Source organism: Catharus ustulatus, chromosome 3 (genome assembly GCF_009819885.2).
Source record: "Catharus ustulatus isolate bCatUst1 chromosome 3, bCatUst1.pri.v2, whole genome shotgun sequence".
Taxonomy (NCBI): Eukaryota; Metazoa; Chordata; class Aves; order Passeriformes; family Turdidae; genus Catharus; species Catharus ustulatus.
In genome coordinates, this window is record NC_046223.1 from 3163947 (window position 1) to 3188631 (window position 24685).

General features: G+C 37.2%; 1 protein-coding gene across 1 annotated transcript in view; it reads right to left on the reverse strand.

The window, feature by feature from the left end:
* Positions 1 to 24685, reverse strand: part of USP34 (ubiquitin specific peptidase 34) — a 107908-nt gene that overhangs the window by 57980 nt on the left and 25243 nt on the right. Inside the window, exons 5-13 of the mRNA XM_033056157.2 lie at positions 24463 to 24612; positions 20248 to 20315; positions 13111 to 13303; positions 10275 to 10336; positions 3677 to 3758; positions 3495 to 3587; positions 1447 to 1572; positions 944 to 1073; positions 333 to 368 (exon numbers count right to left, since the gene is read on the reverse strand). Coding sequence (XP_032912048.1) covers positions 333 to 368; positions 944 to 1073; positions 1447 to 1572; positions 3495 to 3587; positions 3677 to 3758; positions 10275 to 10336; positions 13111 to 13303; positions 20248 to 20315; positions 24463 to 24612 — 940 coding nt within the window. The remainder of the gene's footprint in view (positions 1 to 332; positions 369 to 943; positions 1074 to 1446; positions 1573 to 3494; positions 3588 to 3676; positions 3759 to 10274; positions 10337 to 13110; positions 13304 to 20247; positions 20316 to 24462; positions 24613 to 24685) is intronic.

The following is a 24685-nucleotide window of genomic DNA, read 5'->3' on the forward strand; positions in this document are numbered from 1 at the left end:
TAATTCAAAACCACATTTCCCAGTTACTCTGTGACAGGTAATTACTAGAATGTAACAGCATTGCATAAATCTGCCTCAAATATTGAGCACTCTTCCAGCAAACAGGGAGATAACTTAAACAATGTTTGTTTAGAAAATGGAGCATTTTACAAAGTTTATATTTTGATGTCTCTTCTTGCCATAATTATACAAATTTCCGAGATTCTACTCAAAATATCATTTCATTTGATTTCTCATAAAAACAGAATTTCAAATTTAATTCTGTTCCAATTTCAAAAGCACTGTAGAATCAAATGAGCCAGATTGTGCTGTACAACCAAAACTGTACTTACAAGGGGAAGGGGCTGCTCTTCTGAGCTCCTCTTCTTCTGAAGGAAAAAAGCAGGATGGAAAAGTAAGTGACTAAAAATCATTTTGTCAGCATATAGTTGTCTGTGATTCATAAAAACAATTTTTATGAAAACCATGAAGAGAAAGGGAAACTACTACAGTAAAATGGCTTGGCAGCACCTTTAGTAATGACTGTGGGGAAATACACAGTCAAGTAAAAAAAAAAATCATCAAATCAGAAACAGCACATAATACCAAAAACTAGGTAAAAAGTAAGCTTTTATAAGATTTTGTGTAGCTATTAAGTTACAGATGTGCAGTAGAGCAAGAATAGTTATGGATCATTTCCTGAATTAAAAAGAAAAATGAAAAATAGAGACTACTATAGCTATACAAACAGAATGGATCTGAAACACAAAGCCTTCCAAAAGCACTCACAGACTTTTCATGCTTTTATCTACAGCCTCAAGTTCTGCTGGAAAAATATACCAGCATGACACCTTTAAAAAATACTTAAAGGAGAAAGTTCTATACCTCCTTTTTTGTCCAAACTCAACATGGAGACTATGAAAATTCCAAATTTAACTCCCAGATCTACTGGAAAACCACTCACCTTTTTTGTTTCCCATGGGCAGGTTGGTACTCAGTAAAGATGCAAAGGAGCTTTGTTTTGACAGCTGAGCCTTAGCTGCCAGTGCATTATTCCACAGGGCTTTGATCAGCATGGATGCCAAATACAAGGTCTGGAAAGAAAACCAGGGAAAAGTCCCATTAAGCAGCAGGCTTTGGATATAAAGATCCACTGTCCATTTTTATCTATCCTAATACTACAGCTCACCAAAATAAACTCAACTAAATAATGTGTGAAACACATTCTAATTTCAGACAGGAAGTTAAAATCTTCCATCAGTGCTTATGCAGTCTTTGAAAATCTCTAAAAATTATCCTTCAAAAGCCAGAAAAGGTGCAATTAAAGAAACATGAAAACTTCACTCAGAGTCCCCCTCCTTTGTGCATTAGTGAATATTCCTCCAGGGAGACAAATCCATCATGGTTGTTTAACACTCTCATTTAATTGCTTTCTCATGCCAGTGATGTTGCTGGCCTTGTCTTTACCTGTTCAGTGTGAGCACTGGGATGAAGAGTTGAGACAAGGTTAAGAAGATGTCTAAGTGGGACAGGGTCCAAGTTTTTGATCAAAGAAGGAAACAAATCGTGTATGTAACGACTGCAGTGCTTCAGCTACAAGGTAAAAACAGAGAAGGTGACAGGAACAGCAAAATAAACAAATAAATCAAATATTCCTTATTTGTACCAATTCTCAGGAAGCAGTTGTCAAATAATTTCAAACTCCAGTAGATTTGCAATTTTGACTAATGGAGTTTTGACCTGCAAATGTACAATTCAAATGTAACAGTTCCTTCCTTTGGTCTAGCTCTGAGAGATTAAGTGAAAAGAAGAACTGGAAGTTTGTTTTCTATTTGAACTTAAATACAACCTCTAAAATATCAGTTTATATGCTAAATCTTGAGGGAGGCAGTTTTTGCAATGATTACCTTAGTAGCAGTGGTAAATACAAATAAAGACTATTCAGGAATACACTGTGTGAGGATTATAAAAAATTCTTTTGTCTTTGCAGTGATGGATGTCAAAAAATATGACAATGTGTTCAGCTAACTACTCTATTTCCACATGAAAGTGACAGTGCTCCTGGATTATTCCTCTTTGGTTAAATGCTGCTTCTCACAGTCACTTAAAAGAGTTTCATTACGTTTGTAAGAATGTTGTTATTCAAAAAATAAAATAATGGTTACGGGAAACGTCTAGGAAAAAAATTCTTACATTGGTTATCACACTTACACCTCAAATGGTTTGGGGTTTTTTAATTATTTATTTTATTTTGCCTTCCTGGCATTAAAATATCTGTGTCAGCAATTTGCTGTGTACAGACTTTCACAGGATTCACAGTGAAATGAAATCATGTGAGTTCTATACAAAGATGCATTTAAACATCTTGAGATAACTTCAATTTCAGGAAGATGATTTTTTTGTCTAAAAGCTCACTTCAAAAGTGGAAAATACACTTTAAAGCCTTCTATTCTCTCAGTCTAAAGGTGTCAGCCTTTTAAACAACATTAGAGGTTTAAGCCTTTGACAGGAAGCAATCAGGATACACTTAACTCTGATATCAAACCTATTTTGAAAATAACACTTTAAAAAATGAAACTGTAAAAGCATTATCAGAATTAGGTGATTATATTATCCCTAAAACAGTATAAAATATATTTTAAAAATCCAGAGGTCTAACAGTATGTGAGACACTGTGTGGATACATCAAGGAAGTGAATATATTGTTTTAAAACGTAGTGTGAAATAAGTAATTATTAATTACTCCGACACAGAAAAATGTTGGAGCAAATGCTGTTCCTATGAGCATTTCATTAACATTCCAGCTGCCTGTTTTAATGACAATGGACCACACTGGTTGCAGAATGTTTGATTGAAATAAATGACAAAAATATTGAACACATGAAAAACCCTCTTTAAATTCTAACCTGTTATAACAGTGTGTTCCCCAGGCCTGTTCACGCCTATTGTATTCAAATCCCCTAAATAAAAGACGTCACAACTCAAAATAACAAGCACAGTGACCCATTAAAAGTAGCACACAAATAAATCTTTCTGAAGGCAAAAAGCCTATCAGAGTTTCCAGCTTTAGCAAGCAAAAAATAAAATTTCAGTGTCTTCTATAGATTTAAACACCAGCAGAGGAGCACAGCTGTAAACTTGACTGTCACAATTTTCACCTGATTGTTCCCACCAGGAGTACCAGAAATGGAAGCTACAATATACAGGAGCAAGGCAATTTAGCACAATAGTAAAAACATTGCAGCTACCCTACAACCTTCATCCCCATTCTCAGTGAAAACACCCTGTCCTTGCTATACAGTTTCATGTTTTTCCTTGTATAAAAGTAGCCAGGCTGATTTTTTGTATCTGATCAATAACCCAGTAATTGTGGCAGTTACCTAACCTGACATTCTGGTCAGCAAAACACTCAGGCAAGAAAAAGCAAGAAACTCAACTTTAAGAATGCGAAACAAAATCAACTTATTTTCTGTTTTATTTTATCACTCCTGAAATTATAAAAATTCAGTACATACCTGTGCAGCAGCCCAAATACAGTCTATATGTTGAGTACTAAGTCTCCCTTCAGCTGCAAGAAAATTCAGAATCACTTGGCACTGTTTGATGATCTGCAAAGTGAGAACATAGTGAGGAAAGATTTACTAGAACAAGTTAATGCTCCATGTTTATACTAAATTAATAATAATTGAACACAAACCTCTATATGTAAATTTGGTCCAAAAATGTGCTCAACTATATTGTTGCTGATAAGCCAGTCTGCAAGTTCTTTTGCAATTGACCTGGAGATGAAAAAAGAGTGGAAACATAAAATGATCTGCCTGTAATATTTATTTACTCTGTGCTCTTCTGTACAGCACATCCTGCAAGTTGATATCTGCAGTTTTAGTGAGGGCACGAAAACCTTCTGAACATAAACCATAGTCAATGCTCATTTTTCCAAGTAGGAAGCAAATTATTTCCTTCTGTTTTTTTTCCTACAGCTGGAAGACTAATGCCAAATATCAACATTTCCCCTCTGGATCATCAGTAAGCATAACCAGTAATTCTAATTTTATTAGTTAATGTTCAACAAATCATGTGTGAACAATTCCAAAGAACTCACAGGTAACATTTTGACACTGCTATTTAATACAAGTTATTAATGAAAGTATTGACATATTGAAATGTACCTAAAGGTGGGAGTGACAGAAATCATCTTCTTAAGGATGCCATGGATATATTTTTAGATTCTCTCACACAAATAGCAACTCTCCCAAACTATATTTGCCATGATTATATTTACACACATGCAGCACACAGACACTTTCAAATTCTCATTCTGCTCATCCACACCAACAGGAAACTTTACCCACTGCCATTCCTTAAACAAATATTCAAACTGAACAGGACAAGGACACCGAGTTTTCCAAAACAAAAGCCAAACTTCCAGAAAGCACTGCCCTGTCTGGAAAGGGCAATGCTTCTCTTCAAGCAGATGTTTGTTCACCTTGATTTTGGCAGCAGAAGCAATTACAGTACATCAGAGTATTTAAAGCCCAGCTTTTGGTTTACATGGCCCTGGAATAACAGCGCTCTGTTTCACAGGGAGAAGAGGATGGAGGGAGGGGGTGCCTCAGAGGACTTGAGGAAGAGTTATTTTTACCACTTCTCCCCATGTCCCATTCAGGGTCACTACTAAAATCCAGGATTGCCAATCTTTATCATCCTCAAAGAAGAAATCAAGATTCTCTAGGTAAAATGAGATTGCCTTTGTAGGTTTTCCAAACAGGATTCACTACTCAGGGGCATGCTGCCAGTGTTTCAATTGTTTTGAGTTGCCTGATCCTCATGGCTGAGCTCAAGGAGCAAAGTTTCTGCTACTCCACATCGTTTCTAGACTGTTCTCTTCTAATTCCAGGACACTGGGAATCAAACATTCTCACACTGTTCAAAGAAAATGTCCCATAACACTTATGTAATAACTGGCCTGCAAGGTACAAAACTTTGGCAACAGTTATCATTTATGGCTTATCAATAAATGAGTTTCACACTATAAAGGCACAGAACTTTGGCAACAGTTATCATTTATGGCTTATCAATAAATGAGTTTCACACTGTAAAGTCAGTCTGACAGAGGAGCTGCTCAGGGGGGATTGAAAGGATAAGCCACATCTGTTCCATGAATCCAAGACGTCCTTAACTTCCCACAGCCTCATTTCAAAACCAAACCAAAACCCAACTACCCCCAACACCCAAAAGATGCACACCAAACCAAACTTTGGCACATGCACATTTCTGACTCAGCCAGGGCTTGGATTTCTGTCTAACCAAGTCTGAAGAAAGATCCTTCCGTTCTTCTTGCATCTGAATATTTTAACCTATAGCTTTGAGAAGGAATCCCAGATAAATAACCACTGCTAGACTCATTGCAGTATACCAGTATGAAAGGACACATTCCTCATGGGGTCTGTTTATCCAAACTCTCCTGTCCATGGCACAATATCCATTAGGCTTTGTATCCAGTCATATGTTGCATTTTAACCACTCCAAAGAAAGAACAAAAGCTCTCCTCTAGAGCGAGTTCCTTCACTTTTTATTACATTACCATGGTAGTTCTCTGTCTCTAATTCACACCATGTCTATTCTGAAAAGCCACAGATAATCCTTCTGAAGGAATGCCTTTTTTAATGGATGTATTCTCAGCAGTAACAAACTCATACCCTTCTGGTGAGCTCAACTCTGGTAAAACATCATCTCAGATTTCTGAAGGTAAATGAGCATTTGATACGGATTTGTTGAGGATGACCCAAAACAAGAGGACCCTTGTGCAAGGCAAAATGAAGCCCTTGTGCTTCCCAGAGAGAACTGTTCCTCCCAGAAAATCTGGCTGAGGGCACAGTAATCAGTATCTTTTAAAATTATCAAGTTATTACTCCCACAGAGTGTTTTGTTCTCTGATTTACTAAGGAATATATTTACAGTTTCAGATTCAAGGTTTCACCAAGAAAGCTAATTTCAGTGTAAATGAAGGTGTCTGTCTTCTTTCCTGAATACTTCCATTTCAGCAAAGGTTTTTCTTAAAGAATTTACTCTTTTGTATGAAAGGAAAATGTGAGAGTGAAAATCATGCATTATGATCAAAGCATAGATGTGCTTTTCCCCCCTCACATGAAAGCAGCACACGAGGAATGGTTTCACAAATTAGATATCCAAATCAGACTTTAGGAGTAAGGAAATTCACCTTGGGAGTAACATGTATTAACTGTTTTTCATGGATACAATAATTGGATAGCAATAGGAAAAGCCATTTAAAGAAGCTGATACTCCCTATGGCTCTGTTGGGGCTGAGGGAGGAGAAGAGAATAAAAAGGCAAAGGTAGCAGCTACTCAGGTTTAATTGTCTCTAAATCTCTCTCACACTGGAAATGCATGTAACACTTAATCCATTTCTCCCTAGAATTTTTAATGTGAGTTCACTGATAACTCACATCTGTCAAAAACAACTGGTTTACTTCCAAGAAATGAAATTGAAGCACTTTTGATGTGAGTTTCCCCAGGCATTCCATGAGACTGGAAAGAAGAGAGGGGGAATCGTGCAGCTGGTGATACAACTTGAGGTTTGGAACTGCACTGAATTGTGTTCGTTCTTATCCTCCATTTTCTCATTTTCCTGGTAGGTCACAGAACACCTCTCTATGAAAAGACTGGGTTGAAGTCCTGGAAACATTTTAATCTAAGGCTATATGATACAATACTTGGTACCCACATGATGACCCAAACCCAGGAACAAATCCCACAGGAAAGTAACCCTCCTCAAAGAAAACCTTACTTATTCAATCAGTCAATTCCCCATAAAGCTACAAAACCACACCAGTTCAGAGCTGGATGAAATACAACAAGTCCACAACATCACTGAAAACCAGAATATAAAAGCTCCAATGCAAAAATGCAGCTCTGGAACTGGCAGCTTGCAAAGGAGGAACAGTAACACCTCTTGACAACATCACTGAAATAGGATCTACAACACAACAGATGTGAAACCCTGATCTCAACTATTTAGGATCAGAAATGCAAAGAGGATACAGAAGGCACCTTCCCAACACACATTCAAGCACATGTTTTTGCTTCTGAGCACAAATTCTCCTCTTTGATGCTCTGTAGGCTCTGAAACCATTGCTCTGACATCATCTGGAATATTTGTTTAACTGCTGTGTGGGCCACAAGAAAGAAACATTAGTGAGCTGAGTGAAAAAAATTTACTTTTTTTTCTTCTGAGAAAATCTGAAAAAAATCTCTGGAATTTGGTACAGAGAGAAGAGGTGCTTAAATAATGCTGCCAGAAACTCGAGTCAGTAAGCTTAGACAAAAATTGAGAAAGCAAGAGTTAATGTAAGGTAAGAAACTGCAGCAAAGAGAAAAAGCAGTTCAGTATCTCAATAAATAAGGAAAGAGAGGGAAAGAAAGAAGAAATAATCCAGTTCTTTGTGTTCACAGGTGAAAGGAATTTTGGACACCTGAAACTACTCTGTAGGAAGCTTTTCAAGTGAGGGCAATCAAGGCTTTTAAACGAATCAGGAAGTTGCCTCAGCGTCAACCTGAAACCTGAACACTTGGCTGCGTGCCAAGTGAAGAGCAAAACAAAATCTCTCTTTACACGTGTTATTCCCAGAAGCTGACAGCGTCCTCACTACAGAAAAGACCGACACTTTTTCCTCTCATGGTCCAAGCAACACCAAAAAAAGAGTATCTTTCACTTCCTGAAAAGCACCACGGTTTTTCACTAAGTGACATCAGCAAAACAGTTGCAGGAATCACTTATTCAAAGACTCTGAGACTCTTCAGTTCAGGCTTGTTATTTTTAGCTTCAGTAGATTTCACACCCCTCAGTACCTCAGATTGCAAAGAATTTGGTTCTATCTTTAGAGCCAGGATTAGCTGAATTGGAAGTCCATGTCTGAGGCCTATGATGAAGTTGAGTGGTTGAGGCATTGCCCACATCTGGACCACGCACGTCCTCGGTCACCACAAAGCCTCAACCCTTGAGAAGACAGGGAAATGAAATCTCCAAAGCCACACAAATACCTACAGCTACAAACAGATCCCTTTCTCTCAGCTTTCTGCTGCTTCCAAGTGCAATTTGTGAAATCCAGTGTTTTCCCAGACAGAAGATTCTTTAGCTTGTCTTACCATGAAAAAACTGCAGTGCTGAGGATAAAGGTGGGAAGACACTGCTGCAGAATATTTGCTAAAAAATCCTGCTATCAATTCTGAACAAGAAGAGCCAGGACTAACTGAAAGCTGATTTTTAAATTTTTTTTTAAGGTACCTCCCGCAAACCCACCTTATCAAGATACAGAAGGAGAAATCCCAAAGGTTGACAGTTCCAAACGCATCTGGAAAAGTCAAAACATATAATGGGGATGACCAGACCATAATGCAGAACATCTTCTTTTGGCAAATCTGCAGAGGCTACAAAGGTACAAAATAAAACTTAAAACTTCCTTTCTCCGCTAAGGAAAGAACACAGGAATGAAAAGCTTTCCTTTTGCTGCTCATTCAGTCACTGCCAACTCCCTAAGTGCCTTTTCATCCAAAAATTTCTCATGAGCAGAGTCTGTAATGAGAGGGAAGCTTTGTACTGAAACTGGAGAAGTGAGATATTTTCCCCATCCTTCTGCTCCAGCCCTTTCTGATAATTTGGCCGTAAGACAGCAGTGATTCCACAAGATATCTGAAGATGAGCAGCAATGCTTGATACTGATTTGCAACCAACCTCCCAGGTAAAACATCAGAACTACTGGAATTCGGATTTTTTTTTTAAATCACACACTACAAAAGTGGAAAAGAAGGTTTTCTGCTCATGCTGCATTCCTTTCAAATGACAGCCTGTTTACAGATGCCCCTGCCAAGAAAGTAATATCCCAAAGGAGAATTTGACAATTTCCTTCAGCTTTAAAATAACTCTGATGCTCTTGCAGAGTACATCTGCTCTTCTGCAGGGAAATTTAACCACTCTTCTCTTCTTCCACATTCTTAATTTCTCTTTTTTACATGACACAGAAAATCAGCTTTGTATTAGGTTTAACTGGCACAATCACTTGTAAATGTTGCTACCTAAAACCCACCTGTTTCCGATTTTTAGCGTGAGGGAAGGAGAAGAACTGGATAAATCTGAGGTTTGTCAGTCCCAGTGTAACAACACACCATGAACTGGAGCACAGTGTATGAAACACCCCAGCTGACCTCACATTCCCAACATGTTCCCCTCCTGCAGTATTAACTATTTATTTCTTATTCCCAAGGAATTTCCACATCTCCACAGAAGCAAAAGTGCCCAAAATTCTGGTTCTTTGTTTAAAATAGCAACAGATTCACAGAAATTTCTCTTCAAATATCTAAGGTGCTTTTTACATGAAATCTCCAGAATTGTGGTCATGACTGAAGCCAGATTTCAAAAAAGTGTAAAATGAAATTTGTAATAAAATATCCAGACAAAAGCAAGACACTGCTGCTGTGAGAGACTTCCCATTAATAAATAAATGTGTGTCTGTGGCCCCCAACATAAACATGAGTACCTCACACCCCAAGAGAAACTTTAAAAGTATATTATGAGTGAAATTCTACAATTTACACATTTTGCCTGTTCTTTCACAAGAACAGTTATTTCAACTACCAAACCACATTTTTAATTTAAATTCTTGACAGTTCTACTATTAAGTTTAGAGTTACTACAGAAGTGAACACATTTCCTGGCTGGAATACAATCCCACAGGTGAATCTTCTTGAAGACTTATGTGAGTCCCTCTAAAACTGTTCAACACACCTTAGTTATACAAATAAGGAACTCTGAAGAAAAAAACAATAGCATCACCTCACATCACATACTTAATAGGATTTTGGAAAAATAATGAGTGGAAAACTAACAAAGATGGGAGCCATTGATGGCAATACAAGTCTTGGTAAAACAAATAATCCAGAGAAATGAGAAGATGGCAAAAATGATATGAATTTGATAAGAATAAGCTGGTTCTTACTCATATATAACCATGGAAATAATGGGCATTATTATTTCAGTATCAACATTTTTCTAAAGCTTACCTTGAGTCAGTATTTTAATACAGAAAAAAAATCCAGAAACATTTAGAAATATTTTACAGTAACCATTTAAAACCATTTATTAACGCCTTGATTAGAACATTTCTAATAAATGTCTCAGATTATCATGCTCCCCCACTGAGTATAATCCATAGCAACAACAGAGAAGAACTGCAATCATATAAAACACTTGAAGTATTCAGAATAAGGTTCCTACTTACGTTTCTGTGTCTGAAACTAATGACTCATTATTACACACATCATTGAAGGTATGAAGTTGATTCTACAGTTAAAAAAAGGAAGAAAAAAAATTACAATTTTATCCAAATATTTGGTGAGGTGGTTTTCTTATATTTCAAAATAGTATTAGTGACATTCAGCAACTTTTTATAGGACTTTGTATGTTTTTAAGTAAGTTGTTTAGACAAAATCAGAGAATGAAAATAATTTTTTTTACAGGAAAGCTTTCAAACGTGTCCAAGCTCATAAATTTAAGACATTACAGAGGAAAAGTAAAAGCCTGTTAAAAATTTTACATCTCTTTTTCACTTCTTTCCAGCATCAATGGTTCTGTATCCAATTCTTTACATGCACATAACACTTTTAAATATTTTAAATTACGTAACATAACTTATTTGGTATCTTATTAAAAAAAAAGACACAGTAACGTAAATTTTTGAAGTTAAAATTAAACTTGCTGCATAACTTTGGCAAAGTATTTACTGTCTTGAAACAAGTCTAGTACATGCACTCTGTTATTCAGGCGACTTCACTAATCTTCTCAAATCTTTACACACAGAGTTATTTGTGTCCAATCTCAACAATTTTCAAGGGAAAAAAATGGTTTTGAAAAAACAAGATGGGAAACATGCACTGCAATTGGTGAGACATGAGAGCCTGACTACACAATCATGAATAGATTGGTTACTAACAGAGAATTTCAAATGCAACACTGAGGAGTGGAAATTAGAGCTGGGGCAGAGAATGCAGTGGAAGCTCACTGATTTTTCCTAAGATTCACCTCCAAATGAAAATATTTTGAAAAGGCTCAAAGAGTGACAGTCTTGAGCTGCTCTTATCACCAATTTTAAATTCACAGTCACCACTGATCAACACTTCCCATACCAAATCCTTCTCCAAAGCAATTCTGACAAAGAGTGCTTTTTCATACTGGGGTTTGCAAACAATTTTTACAATAACTCCAACTAAACTCCTAGGATTCTGCCACAGCAGCACAACACAAAGCACACGTGAGAGTGTTGCTCTCCCTCACCTCATAACAGGTTTTTCACTTCAAGTTTTGTTTCCTCGAATGCCAGAGGGAATAAAATCCTTTTTTCATTTTTTACTATCTATGAAACACTGTAAGAATCTAAAGGCACCTGTGCCCAGACACTCAATTGATGCAACACAAAAGTGTCAGGTATGGAGGACACAAAGGCAGAAAGGCTCCAAGCAAAGAAAGCTGAGCACTAAAAAGCATCTCCCTGGATTCATCTCCAGACCCAGGCATCAAAAGACAGGAAAATAAAATTCTACTTGTGAGGGTATAGTAGAGAGAGAAGGTATTGTGGAACTGAACTATCTCAACAGGTGACAGAGATGAAATGGAAGAGAAACAAAGTACCAACAAAAATAAAACTTTGTACGATTTGAATGAGAAAGAAGAATAAATTGTCTCAGTGTTCCAGAGTGGTTTAAAGAATATTCACATAAAAAAAGACAGACTCAGTAACTTATCAGCATACAATAACATACAATTAGCTTACAAAAACTATTGGCTTTAGTCTAAAAATACTGTAACATTTTCCTTCTGGTAATACATGTCTGTTATTTTAAAACTCTCATTTTTACAGCAATTTTTATCAATCACAACACGTGAAAACATATAACTACTTAAAACAACTTCACACTCCCTTAAATGAGCTAGATGCCTGAAAAAATAAAGTAGCTGATGAATTCTTATTTTCAGACTTTGTTTTGGCAAGGATACACAAAAAGGCACACTGTGGTAGTTGAACAAGGAGCATTGTGTAAAACCAAAGAAAAGGATTTATAGGAATTGAAATCTCATGTAATTGCAACTATGATAAAGTGGAAATAAATTTTAAGATCAATTATACTCTGTGGATGTAGCTCACAGCCTATTTTTACAACCTAGTAAGTCACCTATACGTAAATAAATATTTACTTTGGTTAAAAGTCAGCAATAATCTAATTAAAAACACTTACAGATCTCTTTAAATTGCCATTTATTTAATTGAAGGTACTTCTATCTACAACTATAGTGAAAAGCAAAATCAAGTTTAAGTAAACATGTACTCAGTGATACCATATCATTAGAAGAGAAAAGGCCAAATATGTTTAGAAAACACAAAGCTCAGATGGATAAAATCTTCACTTCTGCCCTCCTGTGGGACTGTCTCTCTATGATTGTATGCAGCAATGACAAATCAAGAATGCCCAATATATCTTGCCTGATGCAAAGTGGAGCATTTCCATGTGGAAGGAAAAGATGGGGATGTTTTTAGTTTTAATTGTTTTCTATTTGATGCTGTATGTATTTACCTCTTCAATTCAACCTTCTGTTAATTAATGCAGAAATGCTCTCTCTCTCTCTCAAAACTGAACTAACAAACAGAAAAGGAGGTTTGTGCAATACAAACATCAGCTAATTGCAGCAGGGTCAAGATGCTGCAAAGGTAAAAATGCAAACAGATTGAAAGCCTTTCTCAACAACAAATACTGCTGTGGCAAGGGGCTCCATTTCAATCCAGCTGTCACAAAACACAGTTCTGAGGATGTTGTTTAGCACACGAATTGTTCAGGTAATGTGAGCCCATTCCATATGGTGCAGAACACAGCCACCACTTGGACTCAGCTCCCAGCAAACCCTACCCTCACCATCATGAATGGAATTTCCTAAAGCTGCATGTAAGAGGATCCTGCTGCTTTCACACATTAAAAAAAAAGCTCCCCAAACAAGCCTGTAAATCATAAAGCACAACAAGAAGCATTTTTTTGTGAACATAATTTATATTTTTTAAAAGTTCTTACTGTTATTTGGCTCAGCCCAGCCAATCTCATTGTCAGAGTTGGTGACATGAAGTATTTGAATGCAAGATCAAGACTTTCTTTATCAAAACACAAGGCTGTATCCAAGGGTTCTTTCACTGTGCTCCACATTAAATCTGCCATGTTCCGGGCCGCGCTCTGCCGCAACTCCTGGTCTGACAGTTTACATAAATACCTGGGAGAAATTACAAATGGAACAAAAACAAAAAGGGTATGATTCAAACTAGAATGTTCCTGGACGCATCTTGATTATAGCAAAGATGTATTTCCAATAGCTCTAAGATCAGTCTTTAAATATCATTATTAAAAGTCGGTACCAAGTAATGAAAAACACCAAAGAAAAACAGAAATATGTATAATATTTTTTAAGAATTTTGAACTAGTTAAGTCTTTTCTCTTGCAGTCTTCTAATCTTGCACAATGAGCTGCAATACAAATATTCTCTGCAAATGGAAGGCATAAGAAATAATTTTTTACAAAAACTAAGGTACAGAACCTGGGGGAACCACAGTCTTACCTAAGCAAGACCAATACACAGAAAATCCATAGTGAAATGCCTGTAAAGTTCACGTACAAAACACCAACATAACTGAGAATTTCTTCTAACTGAATGTGTAACAGAAAAATGTTGAGAAACAAGCTTTCCTGAGCTTCTTTTGATGCCATTAAAGATGGCACAGTGAAAGGTACATACATACAAAGTTAGCCTAATTAATTTTTTCTGCTGTACTTCAGCATTTTGAAGTTCAAGCTACATCCAAACCAGATTTAACTACACAGAAATGTGTTAAAAATCCATTTGTTTGACAGCCTAAGCCTGGATCTGTCCTTGGAGATTGGCCAAATAGATGCATGAATCTTTTAAAAAAACACACGAGATATTAAACTACACTTAAACAGATTTATGCACCATTCCTTTGCTTTTACATCATATAAACATCAGTACATTTTTTTTTTCAAAAGCAAAACTACAGGCCTGATTCTTATTTAGACAACCATACTTTTTCACAGCTCTTGTGTAGAGGCCTTAAAATAAACACACTTAAATGATACTTAACACTGTCAAACAGAGAAAAGAGACTTCAGTGCAAATAATCCCAGAGACTGGAGATGCACAACAGGAATCACAGATGAGTAACAGGAGGACAAAAGGACCATCCCAGGCCAAGGCACTCAGACCCTTCCCTGTTCTTTGTTGTGAAATTTGGCTTCTCATGTAGAGCACTGGAAATCAAATCCTGGCAAGAAAATGCTATTTCTGTGCTATGAGCTCTAAACAGAAGCAAAGTAGGGTTGGAAAAGGAATATTTATTTAAAAAGTTCAGCAGCAAAGCAGACCCAGCAATCTGCCTTTAACCTGCAGACAGGTGAGAGCAGTTGCACTCTGAGGGGAAATTGTCCTGTCTGTGTTACCAAACAATCGTTTGGGATTAGTAAATGAGGTGATTTGTCATCAGCAAATAGTGATGACAGCACTTGTGTTCCAGCCACCATCCTTTATGTCCTGCCCTACTGACAAAGGGACATCCAGCAGCTCTGTCCAGCTGTGCCAACAGCAAATTAAATATTGAGCATTTATTTTATGGGAGAGGCAGTCAATGAAAGAACAGAAGCCATAATTAAGCTCCCACACCCAATCACAAAAAAGCAGGTACAGAGCTGTGGGATTTTGGAGTTGTCCTCCCTGGAAGATTCACAAAAAGGGCAGAAGTGGCACATGGGGACAAGGTTTAGTGGTGAACATGGCAATGCTGGGTTAAAGGCTGGACTCTATCTCTGGGGTGTTTTCCAACCTTAATGATTCTATGACTCTCAGCAATATCAGACCAATTCTCATTTCCCCATCTTTATATGCAAACTCTCAGAGCTTTTCCATGTTCATAGTTCCATCGAGTAACACTCAATAGTTTGGGGAAGCATTTCTACAAATCTCAGACATGTCCAAACACATCACATGAGCTCTCATTTTACAAAGGACAGGTGAGTGTTTGCATACACTGAGCAGGGGATGGACACACCCATGTGTGAAGGGTGTTCTGGTGGCTTCACTCCATTTCTGTACCAGGACTTGGACCTGAAATCTTCCTCACACTACAAAGTCTGGTGAAGTAACTACACTAATATTGTTTATAAAATAAAGCATTTCTTATTTTAATGCAACATTATCAGTCTAAACCTTTCATTTATGCAATTCACATTACATTCACATTTTGAATGTGCATTAGACTTGTGTCATATTTTCTGTATTATAATACCAAGAGTGTGTTTTTTAAAAAAAACTGCACTTTATAATAAGTGAAACTATGGTGTAGGTGCATTTTCACAGCTACATAAGTACTTTAACAGTATCTTCTGTTTTACCAAGGTCCTACAGAAAGCTACAGGGAACAGAGCACTTGTTACCACAGTTTTTAACACAACAGGGTTTTCTAACCTAAAAAGAAGCAGAGGATGGCAAACTTCTCTTTAGAAGTGTAACTGCAGCCAACACTAGAAAATTTATTGGCACTACTACACTGATCAAACATGATCATATCTTTACTGCAAAGATTAAAACCACAGGAACTTGCAGAGTAGGCCACACCTCTTTTATTGTGGAAAGATGGAAACCTGTCTGCATCAGTAACATTTAATATTTTTAGAGGTATAACATTACAATTAACAAAAAAAAGATCTTTACCTAGCACTGGCAATTAACTCACATATTCTACAGTGATTGTCTGTAAATTTAGTGCATTGTCTCATGTAAGAACAGTAGAGCAAGGGAAAGGTCTATTTAACCCAAAATAGTCACTCTAAAAGCAGATTAAAGATTTATCCCATGTATAAAAAAATGGATGAACTTATCTACTACTGTGAATTCATCTAACTCTTTCTATTTATACTTTTGGCTTTCTCATTAACCTGTGCCAGTCAGTTTGACAATTATGCTTGAGTGAGAAACAAACCCCTTTCACTTCTTCCATCTGCAACTTGACAACTAGGTAGCACATTCTCCATTCCTTGTTTTTAAAAACCTGTGAATTACCATTTCCTACTTATTATCTTCATATCATTCACACATGATATGAATTGCCCTGTCAAAAGAAAAAAACCACCAACCCTCCTAGACTCTGTCTCTCCTCCTCTCAATGTAAATTTTTTATTGCCACCTTTTTTGTCATCCATCCTACCACCGAGGTAGTTCTGTTATTATCTGCAGGATGGAAGGATCAGAACTGTATAGACAGTATAGAAATGTGAATGTGTGACTGACTCATATAATGGCTTAATAATAGTTTTCATTCTGTCCTTCATTATTTTTTTAATTCCTACATTTTTATCTTTTTGAGTCTGATGAGCATTAAGTCTTCAAGGAAGAGATTAATGATATGCCAAGCACCTGTGTAATCCATTTAATCTGGAGTTTTTACCTAAATGAGACTTTCAGAATAAAACATAACTTCTTTATACATCTGCAGAAAGGATACTCTGCATATTATAGGACCTGTCCTGCCAGCCTGGCATAGTTTAAAAAAATCAATTAATATACAGTATTTGCATTTAATTTTTTAAATATCAGTTTGAACCTACTTAAATTATTTCACTTTGCTGTATTTGGGGATAGAGAGAGAGTTCAGTTTTAAACATGCAGTTCCATGCTAATGTAATGTTTACAATCACATCTTAGGCTTCAAGACTTCAGCTACTCAGTTGTGAAATCATCTTTTTTTTCCTTTAATCTGACTCTTTTGGACCACAGCTGCAAAAGGACATCCAGCAGAATGAGTCAGTCCTCCTGAAGTGTCTGGTTATTGTCTTCTGACTTATCTATTCTTATTACTTTAAATTTTCAGATTTTTTGGAGGAGGCAAATATTTTTGTGATTAAAACTTTCAAGGGTCATTACAAGAGGTTTTCATGATATGTAGTAGCAAGGAGTGGTCTTGGGTACTCCCTTTAAATCTTAATATTCATCTTCAGGAGAGTAACTTGAATTATTTCAGCCACATTTTGTATGGGAAGCATCATGGATCAGGAATTGCTTGCAGCTTCCACTTCCTCTGCATATACCAGTGCTGTGTGTGCCCTGTGCCACAAGCACCCAGGAGCCACTGCCACTTGGAATTTCCTCTCAGTGTGCTCCAGCACAGATTGTTCTGCTTCTGCCTAACTGGGGCAGAGACAGGAATCCTTCACAAAAAATGTCTCCAGATCCATCTTCAAGTAGGAGACAAAGAGAAGGGAGAAGGGGTTGGGAGCAGAAAGAGGGTGGAACAAGATATGCTCCTGTCCAGTGCTGCACTTTCTACAGGCCAGAACTATCCATGGAACTTTCAATCAACAGTCTCACCACTGAAAAAACACTGTCCTCAGAACACCACTGCTGAGAGCTCCTGCACCCCTGAGACACTCAGGATTTGAAACCCTACAGAGAATCTCTCATCTCTGATCTTGAGGCAAAACCAATGTCTTTGTTTTTATTATAAAGAGATATCATCGACTCACCCTCATTTATAACTGCAGGAAGTCAGGACATATTTTCTTGAGTCACTTTTGGAAGTCTCATTTAATGAGAATTTTGCAATTTTAAATGCAGAATTTTAAGGATTAGGATCAGCAAGAGCTTCCTTCTGAGGAGGACAAAATCGCTTTGCTTCCTAACTGAACGATGTAAATTTTATTTTATGCAATTTTTAATTTAATCCTTTATTTCTTTCCTAAACTGCTTAAAAACACAGGCACTTCAGAGGCAAGATGTGAATGCCTGTGCTCCATTGGCCAGGCAGAAAATAACATTTATTTGTCTTTTTCTAGTAGCAGCAATAATGACAGGACTGTGTCCACAATCTCTGGAAATTCCAGTGGTGGTCTCCTCACTACAAACACACACTTTGCTGTTTCCTTTATCCACTCCTTGCAGAAATAACCACAACACAATGGGTAACCTCAGCTGATAAAAACGGCTGCTGAGATGACAGTTAGATGATTTCTCTTGCTGGTCAGCCCCGCAAAATGCAAGGAATCTACAGGAGCAGCAACTGGAACTAAATCAAAGCCCCAGGAGTTCCCTCTAGACTAAAACCCTCTCCAAACCCTTGCAGTTTCTCTGCAGGATTTCTTTAAAAGGTGCTGTGCTGCTGTGTCAAGGATTGTGCCCCCCTTCTCTTTTTGTCTTTCTCCTGAAGTAAAAGCAGATGGGAACCCAGAGACCCAAGCTGTTAAGCCAAGATCTGTAAGTTTGAGAACCACATGGGGTGAGCTGCATCCATCAAGAAAGTCATCTTTCCCTGAAGGCATCTGTGTTCACTTCTGTCCCACATAAAGGTACAGCACTTGTGGTTATTTTTGCTATATGGCCTCCAAGCATCAGTCCCACTCCATAAGCAAATCTTGACTAAAAAAGCTCTGGATTTCATAACACTGAGAAACCTCAGATCCCACCAGGATTCAGCTGTGAAAAGTAAAAACTGGGAGAGCATCACCTTCCTGCTCTAAGCTGGGTTTTCCACACATGTATCCTTTGTCAGTGTTACCTTTCTGATTGATGTGAACCTATTGTAAATTCTACCAACAGACATCAAGGGCACTATTTATGGCAAGAAGCTGCTGACAAATCACATTGCAAATCAAATATTCTGATGGGTAAAGAGAAAGACATGAGAACCCCCCCCAAAAAAAAATCTTCTATACATTCCAGTGACCCCAGTTGCACCCACATTTATAGAACAGAAATGTTTTAAGCATTACAGGATGACAAGCAAGGATTAACAGTAGCAACTACAGGATGTGTTATTCTGTCTTCCTCAAGCTGCTCCTTTTTATCAGCCTAACTCTAACTGCAGATCCCTCCATGCTCTTTTTCATTTCCATACATTGCAAGAAGACAGGCAAGGTTCATGACCAAATTCCCAGGTACACCAACAACCATTAATGGAACATGTACAGAGACAAGCACTTGAAAATCCTCTGCCTGCCCTCTCTTGACTGCTTCATGATTAATAATTACCTCTGGAAGATTTCTAAGATAGCACATCAGCATTAAAGGAGTGCACATGGCTGGACTGTAACTCAAGAGTGATATGTTTTAATAAAAGATCAAAATACTCTTCTCTCTGCTGGCATCATTTTAGTAGAAACCACAGTATAGCAAAATACATTGACAGCCAAGTCAGTACTTAAATTTTTACAGTCAATATAAAACCAGACCATTTTAAAACATGAAACAATTCCCAGTCTCATTGTTCTGGGAACCTGTTTGCTGCCAGTGTAATTATTTTTGGTGAGTGTTATTTTATACTGGTATAGTTAAGACAGAATAATGTGTAAAGGCCCATTTTTTGCTATGAGCAGTATAAGGACATTTCTAATATTCCAGTTAGAGGAAATCCAGAGCCTTGCAGGAGCTGTGGGTCTATGCAAAAGCAGTGGCCTGCACCAGGAAAATTTAATGTTGGGCCACTGGAGGGGGAATTAACTGTGACCACACCCCTCTACCTGCAGGCAGATACACACACAGAGATAATTTCATCAGCAGCTCACTGCAATGTTTCTATTGTCCTGAGAAAGCCAATAAAAACAAACTGCTTGTATAATTAAATACCCTTACAAGTACTTCAATTTGAAAGTGTTATTTTCATGATAGACAGCTTGATATGAAGAAAATCTTTGGGACTGGATATTTTTAGCTACATAAAAGTGCGAATAGACTTTTGATCACACTTCAGTTCCTGCCAGCTGGAAATACAGAACATCAGAATGTGAAGCTGTGTTCAAACTCAGGGTCTGAAATCTCAGTGGCTGCAGATTGCTCTTCTACTTACAGCACCTCACTGCAAACTTGATGCACAGTTTTATGAAGATATTATCACAGTGAGGGAGACTGGAGTACTGGACCTGACCCAGCATGTCAAAATGGGGCTGGATGTCACATTCAGAATGTTCTTATCAAGATTGATCTGATTGATAGTGAAATCAGATGCAAGGAGCAGCCCAAAGTAATTCTAAACATTACCTTCACCCTTCTTGTTGAAATGACAGAGCAACACCCTGTACAATTAAAAGTATCAGCAGCAATTAGAAATAAGTGTTGTCAAAAAGTCCCACAAGGAAAACGCTTAAAATAAAATAAAAATTTACCTGATAACGTAAGTTCTAAAGGGTATAATGTGCTGCATGACAGCAGGGATGTGTAGCCATATTCTGATCTATAATGCAAAAACAGAAATAAATATTCCATTAATGACATTTAAAGAGAATGTAAAAAAATTGTTAAAAACACTGTTGGTACATTTGAACACGCAACCACACTTTAAAAACAGGCTTCCTTGGTGGTTTTTGTTCAACTTCTTAATTTTCTGATTTTTCCAAACTGTTATCTGAGGAATGTTTTTTTGACTTATAAAGAGGATTTGCATCTTTCCTGTTAGTCAGTTGGAAAATAAAATAGTATCATACTGCCCATGATGCCTAGGCATCACCCAGGTGTCTCATTTTTATATTTTCTGTAATTTCTTCAGTAGGAAAGACTGTTTATCAGCCTTGTGGGTTTTTTTCCTTTTTCTTTAAAAGTCTATATGAAAATTATTCCATCCTTTCATTTCCTTGCAAACCACTCCTAAATCAAGTAACATTGTTTGACTTGTGTTGTTTTGCTTCTTAGGGCTTACATATCCTATAAAATGAGATGTTTTACAAGCAGTGATTAAGCACAGTATTTTACTACCATATTTGCATTTCTCATATTTACCATTCTGCCTTCACCACCTTTGCAAAGCTGAATGCAGGAAGAAAATATATGTAGACGAAAAAAAAAAAAAAAAACCAACCCTAAACTGAAACAAGCTACTTAGCACCGCTGTCAGGAAAAGCACCAACCAAACGACTTCCAGAGGCAAAGTCAGAGGTGCCATCTGCATTTCAAAAAGGAATTTGGAGCCTGTTAAACCTGTTACTCCGTGCCAGGTAAGGGATGGAGCACAGATGAAGCAGCTGCTGCTCCTGCCCACATAAATTCAATCATGTGCATGAACAGCCCTTGTGAAAAGCAACCCCATCACTCACTCAGGGCCTTCTGCATCCCCACCTCTGCTCTTAAAAGAATTTCAGTTTTGCAGCTGATGCAAGAAATTCTGCCTAAGGACTCAATTCCATATGCATAAAATGTATATATTCCTTCTTGACAGAAGAGAAAAATATTACGAAGCAAACTTCTCACGGGTTTCTTTTCAACATTTCCAGCATTTGCCAAGGAACTTTTTGAGTCAGTTCTGACAAAAATATTTGCAGGCTTACATTTTACAAGGCAACAAGCACTGCACAGTAACAATATAACCTACTTTGCAAGACAAACCAGCCAAATCTTCCTATTGCAAAAAAAAAAAGACCACACTTGGATGAAGCTTCTGATCCAACTGGCAGCCTCAAGAAGGAAAAAAATGCTAACAACCCAAAGATACAAAGTGTCACCAGAAGATGCTTGTTCTAGAAACAGGAATTAAATAACATTTTGACAAGGAACTGCAGGGATGACAAAAATACTATTGTGATTACACAATTTGATTTTTAACACCATGTACTCTGCTTCAAATACAGTACGAAACACCAAAGAAAATACATTTCTCTCTGAAATCTAAGTATGAAATGTTTTTATCATTTTGTTTTTGTAGCTTTCACTGTTCACAGTCATCTTCACTCTGCATTCATTCAAAGTCCTAAGTTGAAATCATGCATCTGTAAACTTGCATTACAACAACCTTCAGCCTCAGAATTCAACTAAAGCATCATTTCACATGCTATAAATGAAATTGTGATTTTGAATGTGGACTCACATTTGCATACTAAATTGTTTAAATGACATAACAGATAAAATGACATCAACTAGCCTCTGTAAAATGACAAAAAAAAATTACATCACTTTTTGCTTCCATCTGCTTTTTAAGACAAAGTATTCACTGCATCTTTTCTGTTCTCAAGTTTCAGAGAGTTTTTTTTGCTATTATTTGCTTTTTACCACAGGTAATTAATTTCTAGAAAGTAGTGGCTAAAGAACTCTATCTTATAGACTTGAAAAAAAAAACCAAGTATGGATATTTCAAGAAATTTTCACAAGAATGGCTACTTAACAGCTATTCTCAAGAGTGAGCTAATTACTAAAGTTGTGAAAATGTATTTAAGGGTTCTACACACTATGGGTTGGCTTTACACATTGGGAATAGGTCAATAATTGGCACTGCAGAGCTATTATTGGAATAAATATCACTAGATCCCATAAAATCAAATGTGTTGGGATAAAACCAAGTCAGATTAGCAGAGTTCTTGCTGAGACCATCATTACCTTGTTCAGTTTTATAAAAGACTCTTTTTGTTTTGGTGGAGTTTGGTGTATGGGTTCACATTCAGAAACATTTCTTGAATTATTTATATTTACCTAAGTTCTATGAATTATACAGTGAAATAATAGAAAAACAAACAGGGAAAGAGAAACATTACATCAAAATCCTAAGTTCATGCATCATTATAGAGGTGGGGAAATATCTTTTTTGTTTAATATTGACAAGTTAAAATATATTTTATCCAAAAAAACAGCTGCCTCATTTGGTTGTAATAAATTGCATTTGGAAGGCAGCAGCAGTGCTTCCAAGTACACTGAGGGATACCAAAATGCAGCAAGTGGATGAATAAAGCAGATCACACATAGAACATTTTCTTATACTTTCTGTAGTGAACTGACACATAAAATCTAAATACAATTTTTAAAACAGTTTTCCTCAACTCAAACAGATTTGTCAGCCAAGTCAGAATTCAAAAGAAAGATGCTTGTTGAATGGGAGAAGCTGCAATGCTGAAGAAACAGTACTTTTGGTTATGCTTTGGGTTGAATTTCATTTTATCTGCCAGGTTTAGCCATAGAACTCATCTAAAACTGCTGCAAGATCCAGCTCAATGGGTTACCTACTAAAACCAAAGAGAAATGCAAAGTTGCTGAGTAAATATCTGAAAGGGGAAACTTTGCTGAGAAGTATTTTGGAGTAGGGTACATCACTAAGAATAAAGAAAATAAACTATTTATGTGGAGAAAAAGAAAGACTTCTAAAAAGGATAGAGAAGAAAAGCAGTTGCACTGATATAGGATATCCATGAAATGGGATTTGCAGTTTTAAAACATACTGGTGTGACAGGGAGCTGCCACTCACTGTCCCTTCACACAGAAAATAAAACAAAAATGCAAAAATGTTTGGTTCCATGACCAAAATTTCCTTCAGAAACAGAGTAAGCTCCAAGAACACACATTCTCAGCAGATGGTTTGATGAGGATGCACTGACAGCAGCTGGAGATGAAGATCTCATCAGCTCACACAAAAAGGGCCAGCAGAGAACGTATCTCACAAATTGAGAACGTATCTCAAACCAAACATGGAGAGGTGCTGCACCGGCCCTCCTGGGAAAAGAATGGAGCAGATCATGGCCCTGCCCATTTGTTCTCTGACCTGCAAGTCAGGAATTACCACACTAAAGGATCAGGAGAGTGGATGAGGATACAGACCCCAATACCAGCCTGATTTCAATCACTGGTTCCCTCAGAACACCCTCCTGGTTGGGTAGTACCAATGTTTGAAGAAGGATCTGATTTTAAGCATTTCAAATTGTAATCAGTGTCCAAACCATGTCAAACTTGCTTTGTACAAGGTAAAACAAACTTCTGGTTTTCTTTTTCCCATCCAGAAGACAGCCACAACTTCTATCCTGACATTACACTAAGTCCTCATGTGTCCTTCTTCAGGGACTGGGTTTTATTTTTGTCACCAATCTCCTTCAATTCTACACTAAAATCAATTCGTAATTCTGCCAGCCAAAAATCCCTGTGATTTCAAAGTGCAGAAATGATGGAGGATATGCATTCTAAAACTAAGTGGGGAAAAAAGATTATTACCTCTATGCTGCAAATGTGTAAAATGGTATAAAATCACAGGAAATTGAAGAGAAAAGAAATCCACAGGCTTTTTCTTTATGCCTCATAGGGAACAGTTAAGAAGTTAAAACACCCTGAAGAAACTAAAACCTCTTCCATAGCACAATTTCAGGGACAGAAATGGCCTCTGACAACATTCTTTGAAATCTCTTTGGGGACTATTACAATCTTCCTATCTAGGTACAACTTAGAAAACTGCTTGTGTGCTGCCAGGACATGCAGAGGGCTTGGATAATGAAATGCTCTGTGCACGAGTAAGCCTCATTCCCAACGTGGAAAATTTACAGCCTTTTTATCCCTCCCTGATCCCACAGAATTCTTGCAGACTTCAGATTGCTTTTATTTTTTGTTTGCAAGTGGAAGAGCTGAAAGGGAACACTTACATTAGACACCACTGTGATAAATGCGTGTGCTATAAGGAACGGCAGCGTCTCGGGGCTTCCATACTCAAAACAATCCTTCATGAGGGAAAGGCCATTTTTTCCACAAAACAGACAAACATAACGAAGCAAGTGCAATGGTACTTCTACATCCTAGAAAGATTTCAAAAAACAGGAGAAGAATCAATACCAGATCACACAGACACACAGGAAATTCCAAAGTTGC